Below are 23906 nucleotides of genomic sequence, written 5' to 3'. Positions count from 1 at the left end.
TAGAGGGCACAGGGTGAGTTGAAGATGAAGGGGTGATATCTGGCAAATAAAATTAAGGGATGAGAGAGGATTATACTGGGAGAAGGAGAAAGGGAGAGGTAGAATGGGGTAAATTATCTCACATAAAACAGACAAGAAAAGTCTTTTACAGTGGAGGGGAAGTGGGGGAAGGTGACAGGGAATGAGTGAATCTTATTCTCATTGAATTTGGCTTAAGGAGAGCACAATATACACACTCAATTGGGTATGGAAAGCTATTTAACCCTATAGAAAATAGGGGGAGAAGAGGACAAGAGAGCAGGAGGATGATAGAGGGGAGGGCAAATTGGGGGAGGGGTTAATCAGAAGCAAAAACTTCTAGAGAGGGACAGGGTCAAAAGAAAGAATAGAATAAATGGGGGGGGAATAGGATGAAGGGAAATATACTTGGTTTTTCACAACATGACTACTATGGAAGTGTTTTGCATGACTACACATGTAATAACCTGTATGGAGTTGTTTGCCTTCTCAATGAAGGTGGGTGGGGAGGGAGGAAGGGAAAAAATTTGGAACCCAAAATTTTAAAAACAAAAGATAAAAAAAAAATTTGTTTTCACATGCAACTGGAAAGTAAGATATATAGGCAATGGGGTATAGAAATCTATCCTGCCCTACAGGAAAATTGAAGGGGAAGGAGATAAGAGAAGGAGAGGAGAGATAGAAGGGAGGACAGATTAGGGGTATTCAGAACGCATGCCATTTTGAGGTGGAGGGAGAGATGAGATGTGAAGAAAATTTGGAATTCAAAATCTTGTGGAAGTAAATGTTGAAAACTAAAAATAAATAATTTTTTTAAAAAAAGAAAAGGATGTTCACAGAAAGCTTAGATGAGCAGCCTAGCATATTGATGGAACACTTTTGTAGACTGATTAAACACTATATAGCAAGAATAAAAAGTTGTCCTACAGGAAGGAAGGAACAGAAATCCCTTGTCTAACTTTTCTTTTGGAAGTGGTAGGAATCCTTTCACCCTTCCTCTCTTAGGAGGATCCTTTCATATTATCAAATCCAGCTGTGTGGGCAATGATGTACCCAGGTAACCTTGCAAAATTATAAGGATCCAAGGTATTTTGACACCATGGTATCTGAACATGTTTTTAACTGTGCTCAGTAATCAGATGAAGAAAAGTAGAAATATTAAGTCAAAAGTCCTTGGTGTCCATTATAGAGCCATTAGCCTGTACAGAAATGCTCAACCGATAATTATTGGATTAAATTTGTTATTCTGTGGCTACCATGTGCGTTATTTTAAACCCTGATAATGGAATTTCAATGGTGGTGCTATATGTTGTCTTGCTCAGAAACATAATCAATATATGTGTGTATGTGTGTATCACAATCACATACAAATGAACTTAGTGTTTCAAGACACATTGTTTTAGTGGGCCTCTCTTGTTGAACTACAGGAGTATTGAGCAAACAGGAAGCTGTGTTGAATTTTAGGTACTTTGTGAGGCAGTCTGTCAGTCAACAAACATTGATTTAAAGTTACCGTTTAAAGGAATGTTATCAGATTGCGGGATGGGGAGTTGGGGAGAAGGGGGAGAGTTTTTTGTTTGCTTCTTAAAGCAAATCTAGAATATTCTATAAAAAAGGTTAGTCATCTAGTTTTACATTTTCTAGTTAGTTTCTAAACATCAATTAGAGACATATCATTTCTTAGAGATTTAGGCATGTGATCCTTGCATAGCTTTGAGACAGAGCATAGGTGGTATTTGAAATGCTTATGTAAGGCTGATATATTTAAGGTTTACCACAACTGATTAATACTCAAACATTCTCACAAGTTTCTAAAACTCCTTATTTTTTAACAGCTACTCATTTTAGGATATTGATGGTATTTTACTTCACTCAATCAATCAAATATTTATTAAGTGCCTACTATGTGCCAAGCATTATACTAAGCTTCTTTTATATATCCTTTTAAAGGACTAAGGATAAGGTCAGGTCTGTGAAAGTATTCATTGAGTTTTGTGTTTTGTGCCCAATTCAGACTTAGAGTGTTGAATTTATAAGGTTTATTTCCCAGACTTTGCAAAACCAGACCAGATTGAGTTTGTGAAATTCGCTTAGTTCCAGGAATTCTTTGGGTAATTTGAGTACTTGCCAATTGATCTGGAAATTAGTTGGTCATTCTTGTAATTTACCTCCAAAAGGAAGTATTGTCTGGTGCTGTCATCAAGGGATTAGAAATCTTGGGTTCTTTTTATATTTGTTTGGTTTAAAAAAAACAAACTCTATAGTGCAGGACTCTTACACAACTCTTTATTTATCCTATTTAAGACCACTACCCTTATATTTGCTTTTTTTGCTGTAGTAAGTCTATGAGAAACTGTTGACTAAATAATTAATTCCCTATTCTTTTAGGCTTTTTAGGTGAATTCTTGAATCAATATAGTCCTCTAAGGACCTAGGACAAAAGGTCTATATGTTTTGTTAGAGTATAGCTTTACTAATCAAGATAGGGAGCCATATTGGGGGCGGGCATGCTGATGGAATAAGAATGAGAAATTTAAACTTCCATGGCTTCATTCAAATCTCAACTAAAATTCCCCCTTCTCCAGGAAGCCTTTCATTAGTTATCAAACTTAATTCTAGTGCCTTCCCTCTTTTGATTATTTTCAATTTATCCTGTATATAGCTTGTTTATATGTAGTGATTTTTTAATGTTGTCTCATTTATTAAACTGTGAGCTTGGAGAAGGGGGGTGACTGTGTGCTGTCTTTTGCTTTCTTTACATTCCCAGCACTTAACACATTGCCTAACACATAATAGTCACTTAATAAATGTTTATTGACTTACTGACTGACTTTATTTTATGCTAGCTCCTGGTGCTGTGGGAATAGCTGACAGTATTGCTCCGGTTGAGCGTCTAGGACTAGTACATTCTGTTTTGTTATATCCCTGGAGGCTCTCCTATAAAAAAGTGACTTTATATGTCACCTTGGGCATAAGGTAAGAATTCTAGGAGCACAGGTGACCTTTAAGGGGAAAAAATCAATTGAGTATTTCACATGGAGGTATCTTTGCTATATCTTTATGCGTTAGCATAGGTGAGTTGTTTTATAAATTCACAGGGTCCCTAACTGCCATTGCCAAGTACATCTATTGGACAATTAATTAGTTCCTGAAATGCACCTTACTCTTACCAGAGGTCAGGTTAAAAAAATGCAAAACTGTCAACCACATAAAATACATTTATGATATTGTTCTCCTTGGGTTGCAGGCCACAGTTTGGTCCGTTTTAGCTTGTTAATTTAGATTATGATTCAAGAGACTAAGAAGAAACTAGAGTTCATTAGACTGCAAGCTTCTTCAGAGTAGTGATTGTTTTGCTTTCCTTTGTATCTGCAGCACTTAGCATAGTGCCTGGTACACAGTAGGTGCTTAATAAATGCAAATTGACTGACTGGACCGTATGTTTATAAAAACCTTGAGGGCAAGAATTTTTCCAATGTATTTCTCCTATTCACCCCCACCCCTACCCTGCCAATAGTACTGGCAAATTGCATCTTTTTTGATTTAAGTTGCTTCTGTCATCCATTGAGGTGAAATTTCTTGTTTTATTTCACAGCAAAGAGCTCCAGGGAAGGTGTTGCTGGATGCAGTTTGTAACCACCTAAACCTAGTTGAAGGAGACTACTTTGGCCTTGAGTTTCCAGATCATAAAAAGATCACGGTAGGTGAAATAATGTTAATCCTTCATTCAGTTTATAAGTCATCAGATTTGGGGGATAGGCATCAATCATATGCTTATAGGTAAAAGAATAATTACTCCCATCCTCAAATGCCCTTCTTTTCTCCAGGTCCCATTTTTGTTTCTTTTGCTTTTAATAATGAAGGGTATGACCTTAAAATCTCTTGTGTCAAATACCATCCCAAAAAAAAAATTCAAGAGGCTATGGGCAAAACCTACCATAGCAATCATGGTCCCATCCAGTTATGGGAAAAGGAACAGAATGCTAACAGGAAGCTAATAAGATAAAAAAACATTCATGTTACACCACCCTCTAAACATACATCTATAATAATCTCTTTTATTAGTATGGCATATGACTGTACCTATCAAATTTCCTCTATAACACATAATCATCCTGTACTTCCATTATGTTATGATTTCCCCCCATTCACTCTGAATTGTAAAATGTTGATTCTATAGAAGGGTCCCATGAAACTATCATTTATAGGCCTTATCATGCTTTAATTTTTAGGATTTTGAATTCTTCTTATACTATACATATTTATGGCAATTTTAAACTTAATTATTAAATACAGCATGTCTTATATTATCATAGTGTGCATATAAAAGGCTTAAAAGTCCTGAATCCTCAAATGTAAAACTTTAATATTCAATCTTGACATTATTACAGAACTTTTCACGTGTTTTCTGACCTGATATGTTACCTACTCTAGGGGCTACATATGATTTTGCCCCATTTGAATTTAGAATTGGACAATTATGTTCAACCCTACTTTTTCCCTCCTTTAAATCTGGAACTCCAGTTCTGCCCTTTTGCAGAGGTGGATTTAACAGGTTATTAAATATTGTGCATATTTTCAAACATTTTTCAATGTATTGATTAGTTAAGCTGATTTCTCCCCTTTTTCTTTTTTCTTTTTTGTCTTTAAAATCAAAACAGCAACAACAACAACAAAAAACCAAAGGATGACTCCCTCAGAAGAGGTTGGGAAGGGATAGTTGGGGAAATTATGTAGATTTTTTTTTAAAAAAAATCAATAAAAGCCAATTTTTAAAATAAAACATGTCTTCGCATGGGATTTTTGTAAATATTCAGACATGCATATTTTGTGCTAATGCAGGACTTACTGATTTGTATTTTGTGGGAGAAGAGGAAGGGGCTACATTGTGAACTTTGGGAATCACAGTAGCAATAAAAGAAATGAATTCAGAATCCCTATTTCTTTTTATGATCAAATTTGTGTTAGTGGATTTAAACTGCTTGGCCAATCCTAAATGTGAGTTGATATTGTGGTTACTATTTTTATTATTTCTAAGTAGGTGAGAAAGTAACTGTATTCTAAGCTGATTTAGTATAATTTATATTATTTTCATGAAACTGTCTCTTTATATTTTGCCCCTTTGCCCATGACCATAACTGAGCAAACTTCACCTGCTGTTGCTTCCCACTAGCAGTTTGGTTGCTGATCCATAATGGTGACTTTGTTTAAAGACTAGCACTATTTCTTTTTTTTTTAATTTTATCTATTTTGTTTGGAACTTAACAAATTAAACAAGCATTTCTAAAGCATAGTAGAATAGGAAAAAAAAGATGCATATGAAACTGCAAGTCTATTATATACAACTTGCTGTTACTTTTAAATATGTAATAAGGTAACTGTGTAACTTTTTCCCTTATTTTCTTCCTTCTCCCCCACCTTCACCCTAGAAGTGGCTATTTCTTAAATATTATTTTTTCTTTATTTGTGTCTAATGATAGCCATGTCTATGGTGTGAGGTGGGGGAGGGAAGGAAAACAAAGAAATTTACATGATAACCATTATATTTAAAAGGAATAGCAAGCAGTACATAATAGATTTACAATTTCATGCACAATCATCATTTTTATTATACTGTGTTATGGAAATGCTTGTTTTATAGCATAAATTAAAAAAAATAAAATAAAAAGTATGAGAACCCCAAAATCCTTCACTATAACTTCAAATTGTCAAATTCACCTAAGACTAGTCAAGAGATAGAATCTTCATATCACAAACCCATGCTGATTCTGTAATAATAGTCATCAACAACATTTGATTTGATGGAAAGGGCAAAATGAGATGATTTTTTTAAAGTTCCATTTTATGTTGCCCAGACCTGCATTTTTCAAAACCACATGCCTAGTTGGCTCACACTGGTGTTTGTGTTTGGTGGTTTTCACAAAAATGCCAAAGACTGAATAGAGTTGTTGTTGCTGTTTGAAAACAGTTTTAAAAATGTTGCCAAAAATAGTTACTTTGTCCTGAATTGCTTGCAAAATGCTTTTTTTCTTTTTGATCTGCACGTGTCTGTGATTTCACTTACGTAGGGAGATTCCCATGAACAACCTCACTTTCCGAATGCAGTTCTGCCACTGTTAGGCAGCTTAGAGACTTAGGGACTTGCCTAGGGTTCTTAGACATTAAATGCCCAGAGTCACTCAGCCAGTCTGAGTAAGAGAAGACCAGGTCTTTGGGTACCATGCCTCTCTCCTCTTCAACATAGATAAGTAGAAAATACAGAGGTAATATGAAGTATCAGAGATTAGTGATAACATTTTATTTCCATTTTAAGACTATATAGTCTATGAACATCAATATAGCTAATTGAAAGGATGTTTAATACTATAATTTCATCTTTCCTTTTTCTTGGGGGAGAGGATTGGCAAAGGGCTGGAAAAGTGTATAGTGAGTGGTAAGGATAATATAATTATAAAATCTTACTAATTTAGATCTAATAAGAAAGAAGGCTAGCATGAATTAGTGAAGTAAAGATTATAGAATCAATGAATTAGAATATTTTAAAGGAAAGTAATTTTTATTAATTCCAAGCATATAAAGTAAAAACTAATCACTAGCAGAATATTATTGGGTAGAGAGACCTTACCAAATTTGTTTTAATGAATAGAGAAGATTAATTTATAATTATAGTAAAATCCTGTTACATAAGAAATCATTGTGTTAGTATCTTAACAGTTTATAATTTTAGGTGGTTCTTTTAAATATATGTGCATGTGGTCTTTTTATGCCATTAATTTGAGAATAAACTCAACTCAGTGTGAGGTGGGAAGATAAATTTCATGTCAGTCCACATCAAACTGGACTAGTGGCTTCTCTCAGAATTTGACATTCCACTGCCCCTTCATTGCACAAAGTATTCCCCATGCCTAGATTGCCCTCTTTCCTCATATGTACCTCTCAGAATCCTTATATTCCTTCAAGGCTCAGCCTTTTCTTATAATTCCTTCAGTTGGTAGGGAATTCACCTTCAATAAAGCCACAGAAGTACCTATACAAAAACCAGTAAGGATCTTATGTTATATTAGAGGGAGCCTTGTATATACCTATGGTTTTTGGAGTTGTTTTTTAAGCAGTCTTGTGATTTCTTCTGTGCAGAGGTCTCTCAGTGAAAAGCTCCCATTACACATGCAGATTGGAAACTTTTCTTCAACTTACACTTTTATAGAGTTACCTAGAGTATTGAGAAGTTAAGTGACTTGCCCAGGATCACAACAGTCTGTATAAAAGAGAGGAGAATAATCCAAGTCTAGCTGACTTCAGGCTGAGCTCTCTACCTATTACACTGTTCCTTGACACATAATTATCTTCCTTAAATCACCCTATATTTGCTTATCTGTGAGGATGATGTATGCCTCCAGTGAGAATGAGTTCCTTGAGAGTAGGGACAATGTAATTTTTGTCTTTATATCTCTAGTGCTTGGCATAGTGCTTTGCCATAGTACATGCTGAATGGATGTTTGTTAAATTGACGTTCACAAAATCCAAATTAGTGGAATCCACATTAATTTAGGTTGGTAAAGAGGGGAAAGTGATGAATCTACTTTTTAGAAGTAAACTGGATCAATATTCAATAAATTTCCCCTCATTTAAAACTTGTCCTTCACATTTGAAAGGTGTCACACTGGAATACTTTTTGTTTATTTGAGAGACGGGAGACATGCACGCTTCACAGAGCTCACAACCAGGACTGATGTTTTCTGAATTGTTGGCAAAGATGAAGTGCAAATGAAGAGTAAAATTCCTAGTCTGCTCTGTTAGTCACTTGTGGAGTTGAGACTAGGTTTTGATTTTCAGGATCATTCTTAGCAGTAGCAGATTAGCTTATTCTGTTCCATGAAAATAGCAGACAATGCAAGAAATCTTGTTCTGGAAAATTAAGTAGCAGATGGTCCAAAATACACTGAAAAAATATTTTGAATTTCGACAGATTTGAGCAATCTGAAAATGTTTGTAATCATTCATTAGGAGCTAATGTCTCAATCTGCTATTCTTTTAGGTATGGCTGGATCTTTTAAAACCTATTGTGAAACAGATCAGAAGTAAGTATATTTATCTATTTAACAGTGCTGGTAAATGCTGAATTAGAAGTAGCTTTTTTTTTACATAGTTAAACATCTATGTTTTTTGGAGGGTGGTTTGGTTTTTTTTTCCTAATCTCTTTGGTTGTCTTTCATCATCCAGCATGCTATGATCTTTGAAAATTATACTGTTTTAAATGTAACAAGTTGGCAATCAGAAACTGATTTTGCAAACCAAAAATATCTTTGATTAGTAACTAGCACATATCATTAAGGCGAAGAGTAATTTGGTCTGTCATACACACACACACACACACACACACACACACACACACATATTTATTACTGGCATCTTGGAGGAGGAGAAAGGAAGGGTATTACTCATGAAATACTTTTTAGCTCTCATATTCTGTTGCCACTTCTAAATCTCACCTTTTTAAAAAGTCTATAAAATCAAGGTGTGAAGAGTTAACATCAAGTGTAAAAGTCTATGCTGTGATTTTTTTTTTATTGTGAGCAACTCTCTGAAAGGAGGCCTATCTTCATACTCTCCACTGAATATGAATTTTGTGTTCAACTTTTCAAAATTTAATTGGAGAAGCTACAAATGTAGAAGATGAAATATGCTCATTCACTCATTTAGTTAACAGTTACTGGGATTGTTTAGTAATTCTCTTATTTCTCATGGGCACATATGAAAGAGAAGACACATTAATCCTTGTCCTAAGGAAGTTTACAGTCTAAAAGTGTTGTAGTCGAAACATTTAATTTTTATATGAAATAAAGATGGTCACTTTTTTTTAGAATTGTAAAGGTGCCTATTTAATGAGCATGAAAATATGAAATTCAGGATAGCAAAATCCCCACAATGTACCTTCATTTCAGAAGTGGTTTGCCCTTAATAAATGTGTTGCAGTAACTCTTTTGAGGAATATTTGCTTTGTTTCAGAAAATTTGATTTGACCACAGAAACAGAAGGGTCACCTTCTGGTTAGCATTACTGTCTACCTAGCTCTAGTATTTCCCAGGCAATCTAAGGAAAGAGCCCGGTCGTGATTTAGTTTCCATGGAAATCATTGAGGGGAGTTTAAGTGTCTTACTCTTTGACTGTATTAGATATACAATATAGCAACTGAGATAGGAGGAAACATTCTGTGTTCACTTTCATAAACCTACTGAAAAAAGCCCTCTACTCAACTTTTGATGAATTTATTTTATTTCTGTATTTAGAGTCTCTAGTTTTTTTGGATTTTTGTGAATATGCTTTTCCTTCTGTTTCTTATATCTGTGTCTAAAATTCTCTATGTGATCACAGAAAATTAGAATCCAGTACCACACCTCTTGTGTCAGAAGAAAGCAGGACTAAATCTTTCCCACTTCTATTTCCTTTGGAAAATTCATGTGAGGAGTTTATTCACTGATATGTATTTTGATGTGTGAATTCAGTTCCAACATTGAAAATCTTGGAACTGATGGGAGACTTCATTTGATTTATAGAACACAACCCTAAACTGTGACCTGCTTTACACAACTTTACATCCAAAAAATAAAAATGTCCTATGTTTACATCTTAGCCCCATATCCTTTCCAACATACTTAATAAATCTTTTTTATAGAAAATTTTAAAAATCAAGAGTTTATTTCAATTTTCAATTTATGTTCTTTCTGTTTTTTTTTATTTAAAACTACAATGTTTATTATAGAATTGGCAGTCAGTAAATCATTTCTGGGACATTGTGGAAGCTCTGTTCTCTTAGAAATAAATGCTCCGCTTGGAGAACTTAAAGATGACTTCTTTTCCATTTCCCTTAGGGCCAAAGCATGTTGTTGTTAAATTTGTGGTGAAATTCTTTCCACCTGACCATGCTCAACTTCAAGAGGAACTTACAAGGTTAGTATGTAAGTGTATTCTGTTAGTGGCAATTGTAGTTTTTATGGTATTTACTGGACCAACATTTGCTCTCATATTTAACCCACAATTTACATATAAGAAATTTGTCCTTTTTACCTAGTCTGCTTTTTACAAAAATGATTTTAAGTGGATTAAATGTGATTAAACATGGGATGTTTTATATGTTTGCTTTTTTTTTAGATATTCTTTCATTATGCCTTAAAACAATTCTAGTAATTCATTTCTGAAGCCACAGTGTAATCTCAATATCAAAATAGTCTTAATGTGTATTAATGAGAATGGGGGGGGGGATAATGAATAAAGATCTTGCCCCTGGAGTCAGGAAGACCTAAGTTAAGTCTCACCTCTGATACATACTGGCTGTGTGATGGTGGACAGGTTGTTTATCCTCCCAGTGCCGCCGGCAACTCCTTGAGACCATCAAGTTGCAGAGAAAGATATAAAGTATTGGTAGAAGTTCTTCATTGGGAACTCCCTATACTGATGAGAACATAAGTCTGGTTTTTTAAGTGCCATTCTGCTGCAATGCTTTAGGTTATCTGTCATTTCATCTACCTGTGTCCTATCCTCAGTAGTACAGATCTCTTCCCATCCATCAATACCCTCTTATCCTGTGCTACTCTAGTCTGTGTTATCTTTTACAGGAGCCACCTAAAATACCTATTAATGTCTCAGTAGAGTGTATGCTCTCTTCTCTAGAGATGAGTGAGTGTTGTCTTAAATATCAATATTCTCAATAACTTATTTTTCCACTTAGTAACAAAGAGTAGGAACACTCTTTTTCTCAGAGTGCGTAAGCATGAAGCTCGCTGGCCAGGAGAGCATAAGCTACTTCAAGGCCAGGGCCATGTTTTGATTATTTCTTTTTTAATCCTTCGCAGTGCTTAGCACTTACATAATCAATGAATATTTGTTGAATGAATGAATACATAGTGAGGATGGTGCTTTTTAATTTTTTCAGAAGTGACTATCTGATTCACTATTATCAGCTTAAGACTAAAGAAAACAAATATTAATGGGCCGAAATCCTTGGCTTAAAACTCTTGACTTCACAGTCAGCCTTCTGGGGACTTTTTGATTTTTGGTAAAGCTCCCAATTTAGATGAGAGGTTGCAAAATTTAGTGAATACTATGGTGGATAATCCACTTAGGAAGACCTGGGTTCAAATCCCATCTCAGAAATAGCTATGTGAACATCAGCCTATCTCTCTAAGCCTCCATTCCTTTTTTGTTTTTTAAACTAGAAGAGCCTCTTGTGATACTCCAGTGAGATAATGTCTGTCAAGAGCTTTGTAAAAACTTTAATGTGCTACATAAATGGTAGGTTTTTTCCTTTATTATTATCTTGAGGGGCACTTATCCTTTGGACAAGCCTCAGGTCATTTTGGAAGAAAGTTTCCTACCAATCCCTACTGATAGCTTAATACACTTAACTATCTTTGATGATGATATATGACTTGTGATAGTCAGTTTCTATAGTCATGTGAAAGAGTTAGTTAGCAAGCATTTGTTAATCACTTACTGCATGCTAGGCACTATACTAGGCACTAAAGATACAAAGAAAGACAAAAACAAGGGGCTTACACTCTAATGGAGGAGACTATATGTAAATAATTCCATATATACCTGGCATACAGAGTAGAAGGTAGGCAATGTCACAAATGAGTGAAAAAGTATTTTGTTACATGGGTTTGGTTTCCCCAGTTCAATGATCCTCCTTTATTTTTCATTGTGTCCCTTGGTTCAGTTTATGAGGTTTGAGAGGAAAATTATGTTGCATCCATTATTCTGTTCTTTATGGTCACTTTTGAGCATTCCTTTTTTGGAGAAGGAGAGGAGAAGAATCCAGTTCAGTGGGGAGGACTTCTTTTTTTTTAAATTTTTCCCCTATTGAGTTTCTTGATTTATACAATCTTGTACACCTTACTGTTGTCAAACCAAACCTGTGTGAGTACTGCACCAGCTTCTTTATCAGAACAGATAGACATCCGCAGGTCTACATTTTCAGCTGAAGGTATTGAGTTTGCTTTCTTCTGACTCTCACTATGGTCATTAAAAAAAAAATTTCCCATGAGAAAATTGCTCTAGTACAGTGTGAAATAAAACTGATTTGAAATTTTTGATCTATTAAAATCTGATGACAGCAACCAACTGGTGTTGTAAGGTAAATAACATCTGTTCAGTCTCTTGAAATGCTCTGAGAGTCAGTCAGAGCTGCCACAGTGCCAGATTCTTACATCAGCAAAATCAGACTATAAAGCAATTAAGACATAACCTACTTTCTCATTATGAGGGTTTCATGATGTTTTCAGTGTCTCAGGTATGGTTTATACAAGACAAGTAAGGAGGCATTAGAGTTGAGCTGAATGTGAACTCTTCTAATTGTACCATTAATTCTCTGGTCATCCAAGAATTAGTTCTCCCTTCCCATTTATACAGACATAAGATGGAGTGGGTTAAACTTTTCTGTTGAACAAGAAGTAAAATTCCTTCATATTTATTAAATAGCACATTCTGTGTGCTTGAAAACCTGTTCTTTATGTCTAACACGGAAAACTGGGGGGAGAGGAAAAAATATATATATATAAATTTGTTGGGTTTTTTTAATTTTTCAAAGGTCATTTTTTTCCCTCATTCTGGAACCCTAAGTCATTTATTCTGTGTTGACCAGCCTTGACATATTTCTATGTGCAAAGTATCTTTTCTTTCTGTCACAGGGAGCATATTTTTCCTAAAAACAATCACTGATCCCCTCTCCAGCTGGCTATGAGTTTCCTTGTGAATGGGATGGATACTATTTGAAGTGGCTGCTGCAGCTTGCTGACAGATTGAAGCATCAAGTGTTTGCTGTTGTTTTTTCAGACTAGCAGAGAAGTTAGGAATTTCTTCTGTGAAACACACATACCAAAAAAAAAAAAAAAGGACAGAAATTAGATAAGGACTCCCAAGTGAAGCTAAAATAGAAATTTAAGAAGGAAAGCATAAAAATCAGTGTTACTACAACTGTTAGATTCCCTCTTTCCTGCTCAAATTAAGAAGAAAAGGCAATTCTGAGCTATTATCACCAACCAAACCTGCCATTTAAGGTTTAATTCTTCTGGAATGACATTATCTTTGTGTTTTCAGAGTAATTTTGGCAAGCTTCTGATTGTGATATTGTACACACAAACAAAATACCACACTCACTTCTTAGTTCTGATTAATAGTGTCGGAATCAATCAGCAAATGTTTATTCAAAACTTATGTCCCAAGCACTGGGGATACAACTAGGAGATAGTATCAGTCCTCAAGGAACTTTATGTTCTATTGGGGTAAGAGGGTGGAATACAGCCAATGTTCTCAGATAGGTGAGTAAAGGATAAATTCAAAATAAATATAAAATGATGGAGGAGGAGGGACAGATCAACAACTAGGTGAATAAGGAAACTCTTCAATCCACAGTGCTGAGGATTTTGTTTTTTCTTTAGTGTCAGAAATGTTTTCCAGTTACATGGGAAATATTAATGATCTCCTTTGAGGACCCTTTAGAACCATGGGTTTCATTAAGAATATTTATACCTGCAATCAAAATTCTGGGAAAAGACCAGCATCAGATGTGCGCCAGTGCCCCCAGGCAACAGGGGTCTCCAGGCAGCCTGCACAACCTCATGGTATTCCCCAGCTTGGTCACCTGATTGCCTGCACTGGCCAGAGTGTTCCACTTGTGGTAGAGCATTCCAAGTTCCTATTGGTCTGATCAGCCATAGTCAGATACACTGTACCTTAATACTATCTCAGACTCAAAACCCTATAGAGAAGGGAACTTTGGAGTTTTGATGTATATTTGTGGAGAACAGTGCAGAACTTTTCAAGATTCTAAATTTTTTTATTCTATTTTTTTTTTTAAGGCAATTAGGGTTAAGTGATTTGCCCAGGGTCACACAGCTAGTATGTGTTAAGTATTTGGTATGAGGCCGGATTTGAACTCAGGTCCTCCTGACTTCAGGGTCGGTGCTCTATCCACTGTGCCACCTACCTGCCCCGAGTGCAGAACTTTTCAAACAGAGAATTGTGATTTCTGTTTTACATTGGACAAGAATCTTATAGTGTCACAAACCAAACCAAACAAGAAGAGTCATCAGAAAGTTGGGCTGGGGAAGAGGATGGAGAAACAATGGAAATTACTTTGTTTAGTCTTGAAAAAGGCGCTTGGTCCTCTAAAAAGGAATGCTTTCAAACCCAGATAGCACTTAGAGTCTACATAATGACTACTTCCAAATATCAGCAAAGCCTGTGATTCTCCCCATGGATCTTTTCCTGATCACTTATTTGTAAAAACATAAAGAGTATGTTTTTGAAATGGTAAATGCTATAGTATTTGAATTGTAAAATTTTTTAGTACAATAAGGTCCTCTGCTTTTTATTTGAAAAAAAAATTAGCCAAGTAAATGTGAATTTCAACATATCAAAATAGTGGTGTCTTTTTTTAAATAAATGATGCAATCGTTATCTAAAAAGAGATGATACCATGTTGTATACTTCTTCCTTCCCCTTTGTATCTCTGAACTATAGAGATAGTACTACATGTAGTACTGAGTTTACTTTGTTCGTATCCTATTTTTTTTCTCTGGCTTCTTGCTTTCCTTTCTTAATAGATAGAACCCTGGGCAAAAGGTATGTGTGTATATCTGTGTAAAGTGTTGGTCCTAGGGGAAATTTTAAGAGCTACCCTTGAATCTTAAATTTGGAACTCAGAGGCCTTGGGGCACATTTAGTAATTAGCATTAGAAGATGTTATTTCAAGTTTTTATCTAACGTTATTGAGGGAACAAATCATGAAGAAGAGGCCCATCTCCCTCATCACCACAGGCAGCAACTACTGACTAGACACCAATGATGGCTAGATGGGCACTATGGCAGATGAGCATAAGAGCCCTGGAAGTGATAGCATGGTCTTCAATGCAATCATCTGAGGAAACATCTCTTGTGGAGAGAGGGCCAGCCATCCTCACCAGCTGCTGAACAACTGCCACCCACAGGGCAGGTCAGTCAATCTAGCAATAGGACACCCTGAAGGAGAGACAGGAGGCAACGTGTGCCAGGTGAGTCAAATCACCACCACAACCTTGACCACCATCTTCTCTCAGATGCCAGTGGAGACAGACTCAGGAGCCTTTGGAATAACTGTGCTTCTAGCATGTTCCCTTTAGCCTTCACCCTGGGAAGCAAGCCGTGTGAAGATGCAGCCTGGGAATTGCTCCCGCAGGTGTGACAGCTTCATCTACTGAAGACGCAGAAAAGAAAGTCCTTGCCACCAAAGCCCTTGGAACTGTCAAGTCATTAAACATCAGAAATTGATAATGGTTTTATCCACAGAAATTGCATTAGAGAAGAGACGTTGAACTGCTAAGACCTCAAAACCTTTCAATCTGATTTGCAGCTGAAAGCTTTCATACATGCTATCTCCCCATTAGAATGTGAGCTCTTTGAGAACAGGAACTCTCTGAATTTTCTACCTGTATCCCCATTGCTTAGCATAGTGCTTTGTACGTAAAAAGTCCTTAATAAATGCTTATTTATTCCTCTCTCTCTTCCTTCTTCCTTCCTTCCTCTTTCCTTCCTTCCTACCTTCCTTCCTAATTATAATTTCTATTACCATTTTCTAAACCGTATGGGAAGTAATCCTGTGGAGGGTGATTATACTGGTTAGGACTGTAACTTTCAAAATCTAACACAATTATTTCTCATTTTTAAAAAATTTATTGGGGCAGCTGGGTGGCGCAGTGGATAGAGCACTGACCCTGAAGTCAGGAGGACCTGAGTTCAAATCTGGCCTCAGACCAAACACTTGATACTTGCTAGATGTGTGACCCTGGGCAAGTCACTTAACCCTAATTGCCTTAAAAAAAATTTATTATGTGTGCTAACCAATACATTTTTTTCTGAAGAAAAAATAGTAGTACAGTGGGGTAGTACTGGACTTGACTCTATCATTTGCCAATTATGTGGCCTTGCGCAAGTTATTTCATTTCTTGGAGTCTCTGTTTCCTGATCTGTAACATAATAGTTGTTCAAGATTGTCAGGATCAAATGAGATAAAGTATAATTCTGTAGTATGGTTCTAAAACTAGAAGGTACCTCAGAGGCCGTCTCATCCAACCCCTCATTTTAAAGATAGGAAAATTGAGCTCTAAGGAGGTTAAATGGCTTTCCTAAGGTTACACAGGTCGTAAGTGTTAGAGGAAGGATCATAAAGAGGCATGTAAGTATAAGCTATTATTTTTATTTTTAGGTGAGATAGATATTTATGTTGTCACTACTCTTAGCAGAATCTAATTATGATGAATATCAAGTCTAAATTATTCTTGGTTTTGGGTTTGGTCTTTAAGTCCAAGGATTTTTTTCAGTTTTTCTTTGGTTTCTAACTGCGCAGAGAACTTGTTGCCAAGGGAGAGTCTACTCTTAGTGTCTCTTTTCCTGGACTTGGTTGATTCATGTTCTCTTCTGTGTTTACAGGTACCTGTTTGCTCTGCAGGTAAAGCAGGACCTGGCTCAGGGCAGGCTAACATGTAACGAAACCAGTGCTGCGCTCTTGATCTCACACATTGTGCAATGTAAGTCTTAGTCTTTTTCCTTTGAAAAATTAGATAGGCTGATGTATGCCAAACGTGCCTTTGTCCATTGGTATGTGGGGGAGGGCGTGGAGGAAGGAGAGTTCTCTGAGGCACAGGAGGATATGGCTGCCCTGGAGAAAGAGTATGAGGAGGTTGGAGCAGATAGTGCTGAGGGGGAAGATGAAGGGGAGGAATATTAATTTGTGTGTTATCTTTTCCTTTATACTAGGTCTGTCTTTTTTTCTGTTCTGTAAAAATATCCTTTGTGATTATTAAATGTCAATAAAGGTGTGATAACTTGCAAAAAAAATTAGGTAAGAAATGACCCAGGAGTTAGGCACATAAACTGTTATGCTCTTCCTGCACTATTTCCATAGGGGGGAGAAAGAGAGAGAGAGAGAGAGAGAAACCAACCACATAGACTCAGTCACTATGATCATCGCAAATGAATAAAATGAAACATTAATGTATCAAATCTGTATTCTGATGTTTCTTTGACTTCTATGGACTATGCCCCATAAATTTTCTGAAAAATACTTGAAAAAATGACAAATAACTTGTATTGTTTAACTGGGGCTGTGTTTTAGTATTGATATTAGTTATTTATAATAGCCCCTATTAAAGCAAAGACTATCACCAATTCATCCTCTTTTTATGCTGCCTAAAGTAAAACAATACACTTAGAATGACCAATTGAAACTTAGTGATTTCTGAAGGTAGGTATTTTAATTTGTCCTTATCTAGAAATATTAGAAATGAGATTATGGTCATTCTCGTTCAAACCTACTGATAGTCTATCAGAGTTATTTCTAATCAGACAACTTTAAATCATAGGTATTTGAAGTGGAATGTGTGCTTTCTGTTTTTGGGAAGGTCACTTTATGAAAATCAAATGTGAAGCTTTTAAACTATGCCAAAAGAAGATGAAAGTTGTCTTGTCATATCATTTTTAATTACCTTTATATAAAATGCAGCGCTGTGTTCAACACTGTCAAATCTGAATTGCCCAGTTAAGAAGCTTGTCTTGGTTTTAGAGAATAACATCTTTGTCAGTCGTGGGGAAAACTCATTGTTTTTATCCAATAAGATGTGATACTCAAAAGACCTTTCCTTCTTAATCTTGTCTTTGGCAGTTGCTGATACATCTGTTCATTTAAGTTGTTTCCTGCTTTCTGTCAAACAGTCAATATTTATTTGATGCCGACTGTATTTAGTGGGTTCTAGGTGCTTTCTCTTTTTTGTTTAGAGCATTCGTGAAAACAAACAGAGTCAACCTCAGGAACTTGCTGTGTTACTTATGGTTTGATATTTGGTAATATTTTGTTTTTCAGAAGTAAGTTTATTCCACTTTTTATGTGCCAGTCATATATATTGTAATAGGAGCAGGGAATGTTTTAGTACAAAGTGTATTCCCCTCCCTCTGTTTTGGCATTCCCTCAGCTCAAATGATTCATTACTTCTCCTACATAATGTGAAGTTTGAAAACATGACTTGCTTATCTAAGTAGTAACTTCATGAAAAATTACTGAAGCATTTTTTTTCTTTCTTTCTGGAAGAGAAGAAAGCTTGTGATGGTGGGGTGGGGAAGGGAGAAGAATATTCTCCCCATTCTACTTGGATTTCATACTTTTTTTTTCTCTGAAAAGAGTTCTAAATTGTTTTTCCACTGCACTAGACAGACTTCCATGCATTTTATTCATCTGAGGAATAACTTCCTAAATTTTTTTTCATTGTCTTAACACAGAATTCCTATGTACCATTTTAATACAATGAAATTTACTTGTGTATAGAGAAACTGAGAATTCACAAAGCTCCAGAGAACCTTTTTTCTTTCTTTTCTCTCTTTCTCTACTTATCTTTTAAGGATACAATATGGCCCTAAAAATCTCTCACAAATCTTGAATTCTCTAAAGGAAATGACATTTTGGAGTTCAGAGGTACTTATATTTCTGTATATTTACCATATGGTCATGAGAAATACACATTTTCTATCCTTTTATTATTATTGAGAATCTAGAGAATGTAATATAAGGTAGCATCCTTTGCAGTTCACAAGTACTGAATAATTTAAAGGGAAAAAAATCCTCAATGAAAATTTATCTGGTTGGTTGAAATTGTTAAATACTCTATTCATTATTGCAAAGATGGAGGGTGGCCACAAATGCATGGCATAGTCCCATAAGAATACCAGGAGGAATATGAAGCTTATCCTCAGCTGAGACTGGCAAAAAAAAAAAGCTAATAAAAATAAAAATAAGAACTTATATTGGCTGAAAGAGGAGGATCCAGGAAAGAATTGGACTGATATTCCTGGTATGTGAAATGATGATAACCAGTGATTTGGAGACGAAAGAGCTGCTCAGTTATTATTTTCCTACTCTTTTCTCTCCAAAGAAAATGACGTTTGGATTAGGAAGGACAGAACCAAAATGACCATTGAGGACAAGTGGAGAGGTAACAAGACAGCACCTATTGAACTTGGTGAATTCAGTTGACCAGGTCCCAAAGAACTACATCCCAGGCTCAAAGAACTGACTGAGGTGATTGCTACCATGGAGATATTACTGGAACACAGATATAACTGTGCCATACTCTCACCCATACATCTTCAATGGCTTTCTTCTGCCTCTATAATAAAATTCAAAATCCTCATCCTGGCATTTAGAACCCTTCATAATCTAGCTCTTATCTACTTCTCCCATTCTATTTCATATTACATAGCTTCACACACTCTGAAGTTCAAACAAGTTGGCCTGCTAGCTGTTCCCCATACATATGATATTTCATCTTATGCCCCCATTCCTTTCTATAAATGGTCCCCATGTCTGGAATCCATTCCCTCCTCACTTAATCTCTGGCTTCTTTCAAAGTACAGCTGAGGTGCTATCGGCTACATAACACTTTTCTTCATCACCCCCAGTTATTAACACTCTCTGTCTCTTGTAATTTTATCCTTCTGTGTATATTTTGTATGTACTTTTATTGTATCCCATCTCTATCCCCCAGAGAGAATATAAGGTCCTTGAGGGAAACAACTTTTAGTGTATTTTTCCCTTTTGCATCCCCAGTGCCTCACCCAGTATTATGCTCACTTAATAAATATTTGCTTAGTTGAACTGAGTTCTCTGATAGTTAAAAGATTGTAAAGAAAAGTGAGGTCTAGAAGGACTGGAAAAGGCAAATGCTTCAGTTTTCAGAAAGGAAATAGTAATAAGAATTGTTAACGTTTGTGTAGTACTTGAGGAAAAGGCCATTGAGTTAACTTTTGAATCTTGGCAAAATTCTAGAATATATCACCAGAGAAAACAAAGATCATAGAGGCAATATGCTTTCATCAAGAACAGGTTTCTTTTGACATCAATTTCCTTTCATTTTTTTAATAGGGGTACTAGACTTGTAGGTTAGGGGGATGCCATAGTTATAGTTTACTTAGGTTACATGAAAGCTTGGGACAAAGTTTCTCCACTCTATTCTCGTAGAAAAGATGAAGTGATGTTGGCTATAACATAATACAGTTAGTTGATTTTGAAAGATAGCAGAATGACTGGGTCCAGAGACTATTCATTAATGCCTCCACGTCAGCTTATATTGGAGTGTTCCGGGGATCTGTTGTGTTAATATTTTTATCTGTATGCTGATTCAGATCTTTATCAATGACTTCAATAAGGCATAGATGGATGTTTACAAAACTTGCAAATAACAAGAAACTGGAACAAATAGCAAATACATTGACTGACAGATTGAGGCTCTAAATGTTTTGACAAACTGGAACATTGGGCTAGATTTAATAAGATAAAATTCACAAAAATAAATGCCTCTGGGCATTATTTCCAACTGCATATCCCATAGGCATCTCAGTTCAGCCCAAATCTTACTAAAGAAAAATCAACTTTATAAAAACAATGGGGTAAGCATAGTTGTTAGACTTGGAAAAGATCTAGAAGTTTTAATGGATTGTAGACTGAAACAACAGAACAGTGTGCTATGGTAGCTAAAATTACTAATGCATATTGCGTATGTATAACCTATATTAGATTGCTTGCCATCTTGGGGTGGAAGAAAAATTTGTAACTCAAAATCTTTCCAAAAATGAATGTTGAAAATTGTCTTTACATGTAATTGGAAAAAAATTAAATGCCATTAAAAAAGCAGAATCAAAAAATAAAAAATAAAATTACTAATATAATGTTGGACTGCACTGAAAAAGACAGTATCCATGATAATCTTGTACTCTGCTCTTGAGTATTGTGTTCAGTTATGAACGAACAGCACATTTATTAAAGAACATATTATCGACTGATTTGGTGAGCATCCCGAAGAAGATGGTGAAGGGCCTTGAAATTTATTGGAGGAATAAGGACTTTTGACATGAAAACAAGAAGCCTGTGGATATTGGTGAGGGGAAGATATCTGTCTTCAGGTATTTGAAGAATTGTCACTTGGAAGAGATTAAGACTTCCCTTTGAACCAAGGGGGCATAGTTAAAATCAATGGGTGAGAGTTGCAGAAAAACAAATTTAGGTTTAATGTTAGGGAATATGTCCTATTAGAAAGCTGTCTGAAAGTGAAATGGCTGCCTCATGGAATGGTGAGATTCTATCATTTGTTGGGCAGGTTGTAGGTGGAATTCTTTTATGGATATGGATTAGACCAAGGTGGTCTCTGTTGTCAAATCCAAATCAGATTCCATGAATTATCACTTTGTTTTCTTTTTCAAATTCTGTTTAAGACTGGTCATTAAAATCTGAATAATTAGCATTGAAAATTACTTCAAAGTTTCATCTCCTTTTAATCCTCCCTAGCAGCAATTCCAAACCTTCTTTCTTCTAGCTTGCCGCACCCTCTCACCTCCATTCATGTTTTACTGATAAAAAAGAAGTCATTTGCCACAAATTCCTCCTTCTCTACATCTCAGAATTCCTTGGCATCTTTCATGCAGAGGTGGTCCTTCTCCTAAAGGCAGAAACCTCTTATTTATGTATTTAATCATATCTCCTGTCACTTATTGGCATATCACCCTCTATTCATTTCTTCCCTTTCCCTAATCTTCATTCTTTCCATTTCCAGTGGTTTCGTCCTGGCCGTATACAAATGCCCAGTTCTCCATGTCCTTCAAAAATCCATACTAGGCCTAACTCCCCATGCCAAACTAGCATCCTTTCATTTCTCCTTCCTTTCTTAGCCAAACTCATGCTAAAACGCTGTCTACACTCTTTGCCTCCATTTCCTCCCTACTCAGTCATTCATTTCTCTTTGTAGCTTGGCTTCTGACCTCGTATCTCAACTGAAACTGCTGTCTCCTAAATTATCGATCATCTCTTAATTATAAAATCCAATGACTCTTTCTTACCCTTTATCCTTTTTGGCCTCTCTGCAATATTTGGCCTTTCCTCCTGGGATTTTTTGATCTTAGCTCTTCTTCTACCTGTCTGACTATAGCTTCTCATTCTCCTTTGCTGGGTCATCCTCTGTGTCCTGCCGGGTCATCCTTCATGTCCTGCCTCCTAGCTATGGGTGTCCCCTAAAGCTCTTTCCCAGGGTTGGTTTGTTTGTTTGTTTGTTTGTTTCTTTCTTTCTTTCTCTCTCTCTCTCTCCCTCTTTCCTTCCTTTCTTCCTTCCTTTCTTTCTTTCTTTCTTTCTTTCTTCATAGATACTCTCTTTCTTGGTGAATTCACCAATCAATTCCCACAGTCAAATTATCATCTCCTTGCTTTACTAGCACCATATATCCAGTTCTATTCTCTCCTGAGCTCCATTCTCACCAATTGCATGTTCCCACAGACATTTCAAATCCATCACATCCAAAATAGAATTTACTATTTCCCCCCAAAACCTATCCCTCTTTCCACACTTACCTATTTCTGCCAAGGGTAACCATCATCCTTCCAGTCACCCACATATACAGACTTGAAGTCCTTCTCAACTATTCATTCTCCTTCATCCCAGTTTATCAAATAAATTGCCATATCTTGCCAAATTGCCAGTTTATCAAATAAATTGCCAGCATCTCTCACATTTATCCCCTTCTCACTATTCACATGTCTATTACTTTAATTCAGTCTCATTGCAATAGCTATTATGTTATTTACCACTGGTATTCTCTCCCACCTCCAGTTCATCCTATAAAGGTGCTGAAGTAGTATTCTTACAGGTCTGAGCATGTCACTCCCCTGCTCAATAAACTCCACTGGCTCCCTATTGCCTGTAGGGTAAAATAAAAACTTTTCTGTTTGACATGTAGTATCCTTTATAATCTGGTTTCAGTTTACCTTTCTAGCCTTATTATGCCTTACTTGCTTTTATACACTCTCTAGTTTAGTCAAACTGGCCTATTTGTTGACCTTCACACATGACATTCTTTTACCTGTATTTATATCTTTGCAAAGGCAAAAATGCCTAACAGACACTCTCTCCTTACTCCACTTCTTAGAATCCTTAGCTTCCTACAAAGCTTATTAGATCAAAAATACCATCTTCTACATGAGGCCTTTCCTGCTCTCCACATCTACTGATGTCTCCACCCTACTCCACACAGAATAACCTTATACTTACTTTGTATGTATGTTTGACATCTGCTTATATGTATACATGCTGTTTTCTCTGATAGAATATGAGTTGCCTGGGAACAGGAACTATTTATTTTTGACATATCCCCAGCACTAAGCACAATAGTAGGTTCTTAGTAAATATTTTTTGATTGAAAGTCATATATATGTGACTGAAATCTCTATATTTTTTTCCTCTTCCCTCTACCATATAGTAAAATCATCTTTAGGTTAGATTCATTACTAAATTGCTTCTGAACTTGGAATAAAGAAGTTCCAGGTTCAGATCCCCCCAGTGACACTTAATAGTTATTTGTCCATGGAACAAGTCAATAAAACTCTTTAAACCTCAGTTTCTTTTTCTGTAAAGTGGGGCTAATAATACCCCTAGTATTTATCTTCCATGGTTGTCGTGAGATTCAAATGAACTAAAATATGTAAAGTGCTTTGCAGAGCTTTGAAACACTATGCATGTTAGTTACTGTTATCATGATTACTATGTTTTTATGTGTTCTTTCCTGAAGAGATCATAGTTAATTATTTTTCCTAGGGTATCAGTTTCCTACATTTGTGTGGTTGTAGTTGCTTTTCTGTAATATTTAGTGTCTGAATTTCAGTAAAGTGTGATTTTTTATAATCTGTTAAATACAGTTTTTTGCTAAGAGAAGGAAGGGATAGATGTAAATAATGAAATAGGAGTAAGCTCTGAGATGTAGTGGATGAGTTAATTTCTGCCTGTTGTATTCATGTTAACCTTTGAGTCATCTGGTACAAAATGATT

The 23906-nt window shown here is 35.9% G+C and overlaps 1 protein-coding gene across 2 annotated transcripts in view; it reads left to right on the top strand.

Annotated features, from left to right (window-relative positions):
- Window positions 1-23906, top strand: part of FARP1 (FERM, ARH/RhoGEF and pleckstrin domain protein 1) — a 331129-nt gene that overhangs the window by 213212 nt on the left and 94011 nt on the right. For both annotated transcript variants that reach the window (XM_027854091.1, XM_027854092.1), the window contains exons 3-6: window positions 3614-3718; window positions 8054-8096; window positions 9888-9966; window positions 16483-16580. In XM_027854091.1, the coding sequence (XP_027709892.1) occupies window positions 3614-3718; window positions 8054-8096; window positions 9888-9966; window positions 16483-16580 (325 nt within the window). The remainder of the gene's footprint in view (window positions 1-3613; window positions 3719-8053; window positions 8097-9887; window positions 9967-16482; window positions 16581-23906) is intronic.

The sequence above is a fragment of the Vombatus ursinus genome, unplaced genomic scaffold (assembly GCF_900497805.2).
Source record: "Vombatus ursinus unplaced genomic scaffold, bare-nosed wombat genome assembly UNPS02010304.1, whole genome shotgun sequence".
Taxonomy (NCBI): Eukaryota; Metazoa; Chordata; class Mammalia; order Diprotodontia; family Vombatidae; genus Vombatus; species Vombatus ursinus.
Note: the sequence above shows the minus strand (reverse complement) of the source record. Positions and strands in the feature narration are given on the sequence as shown.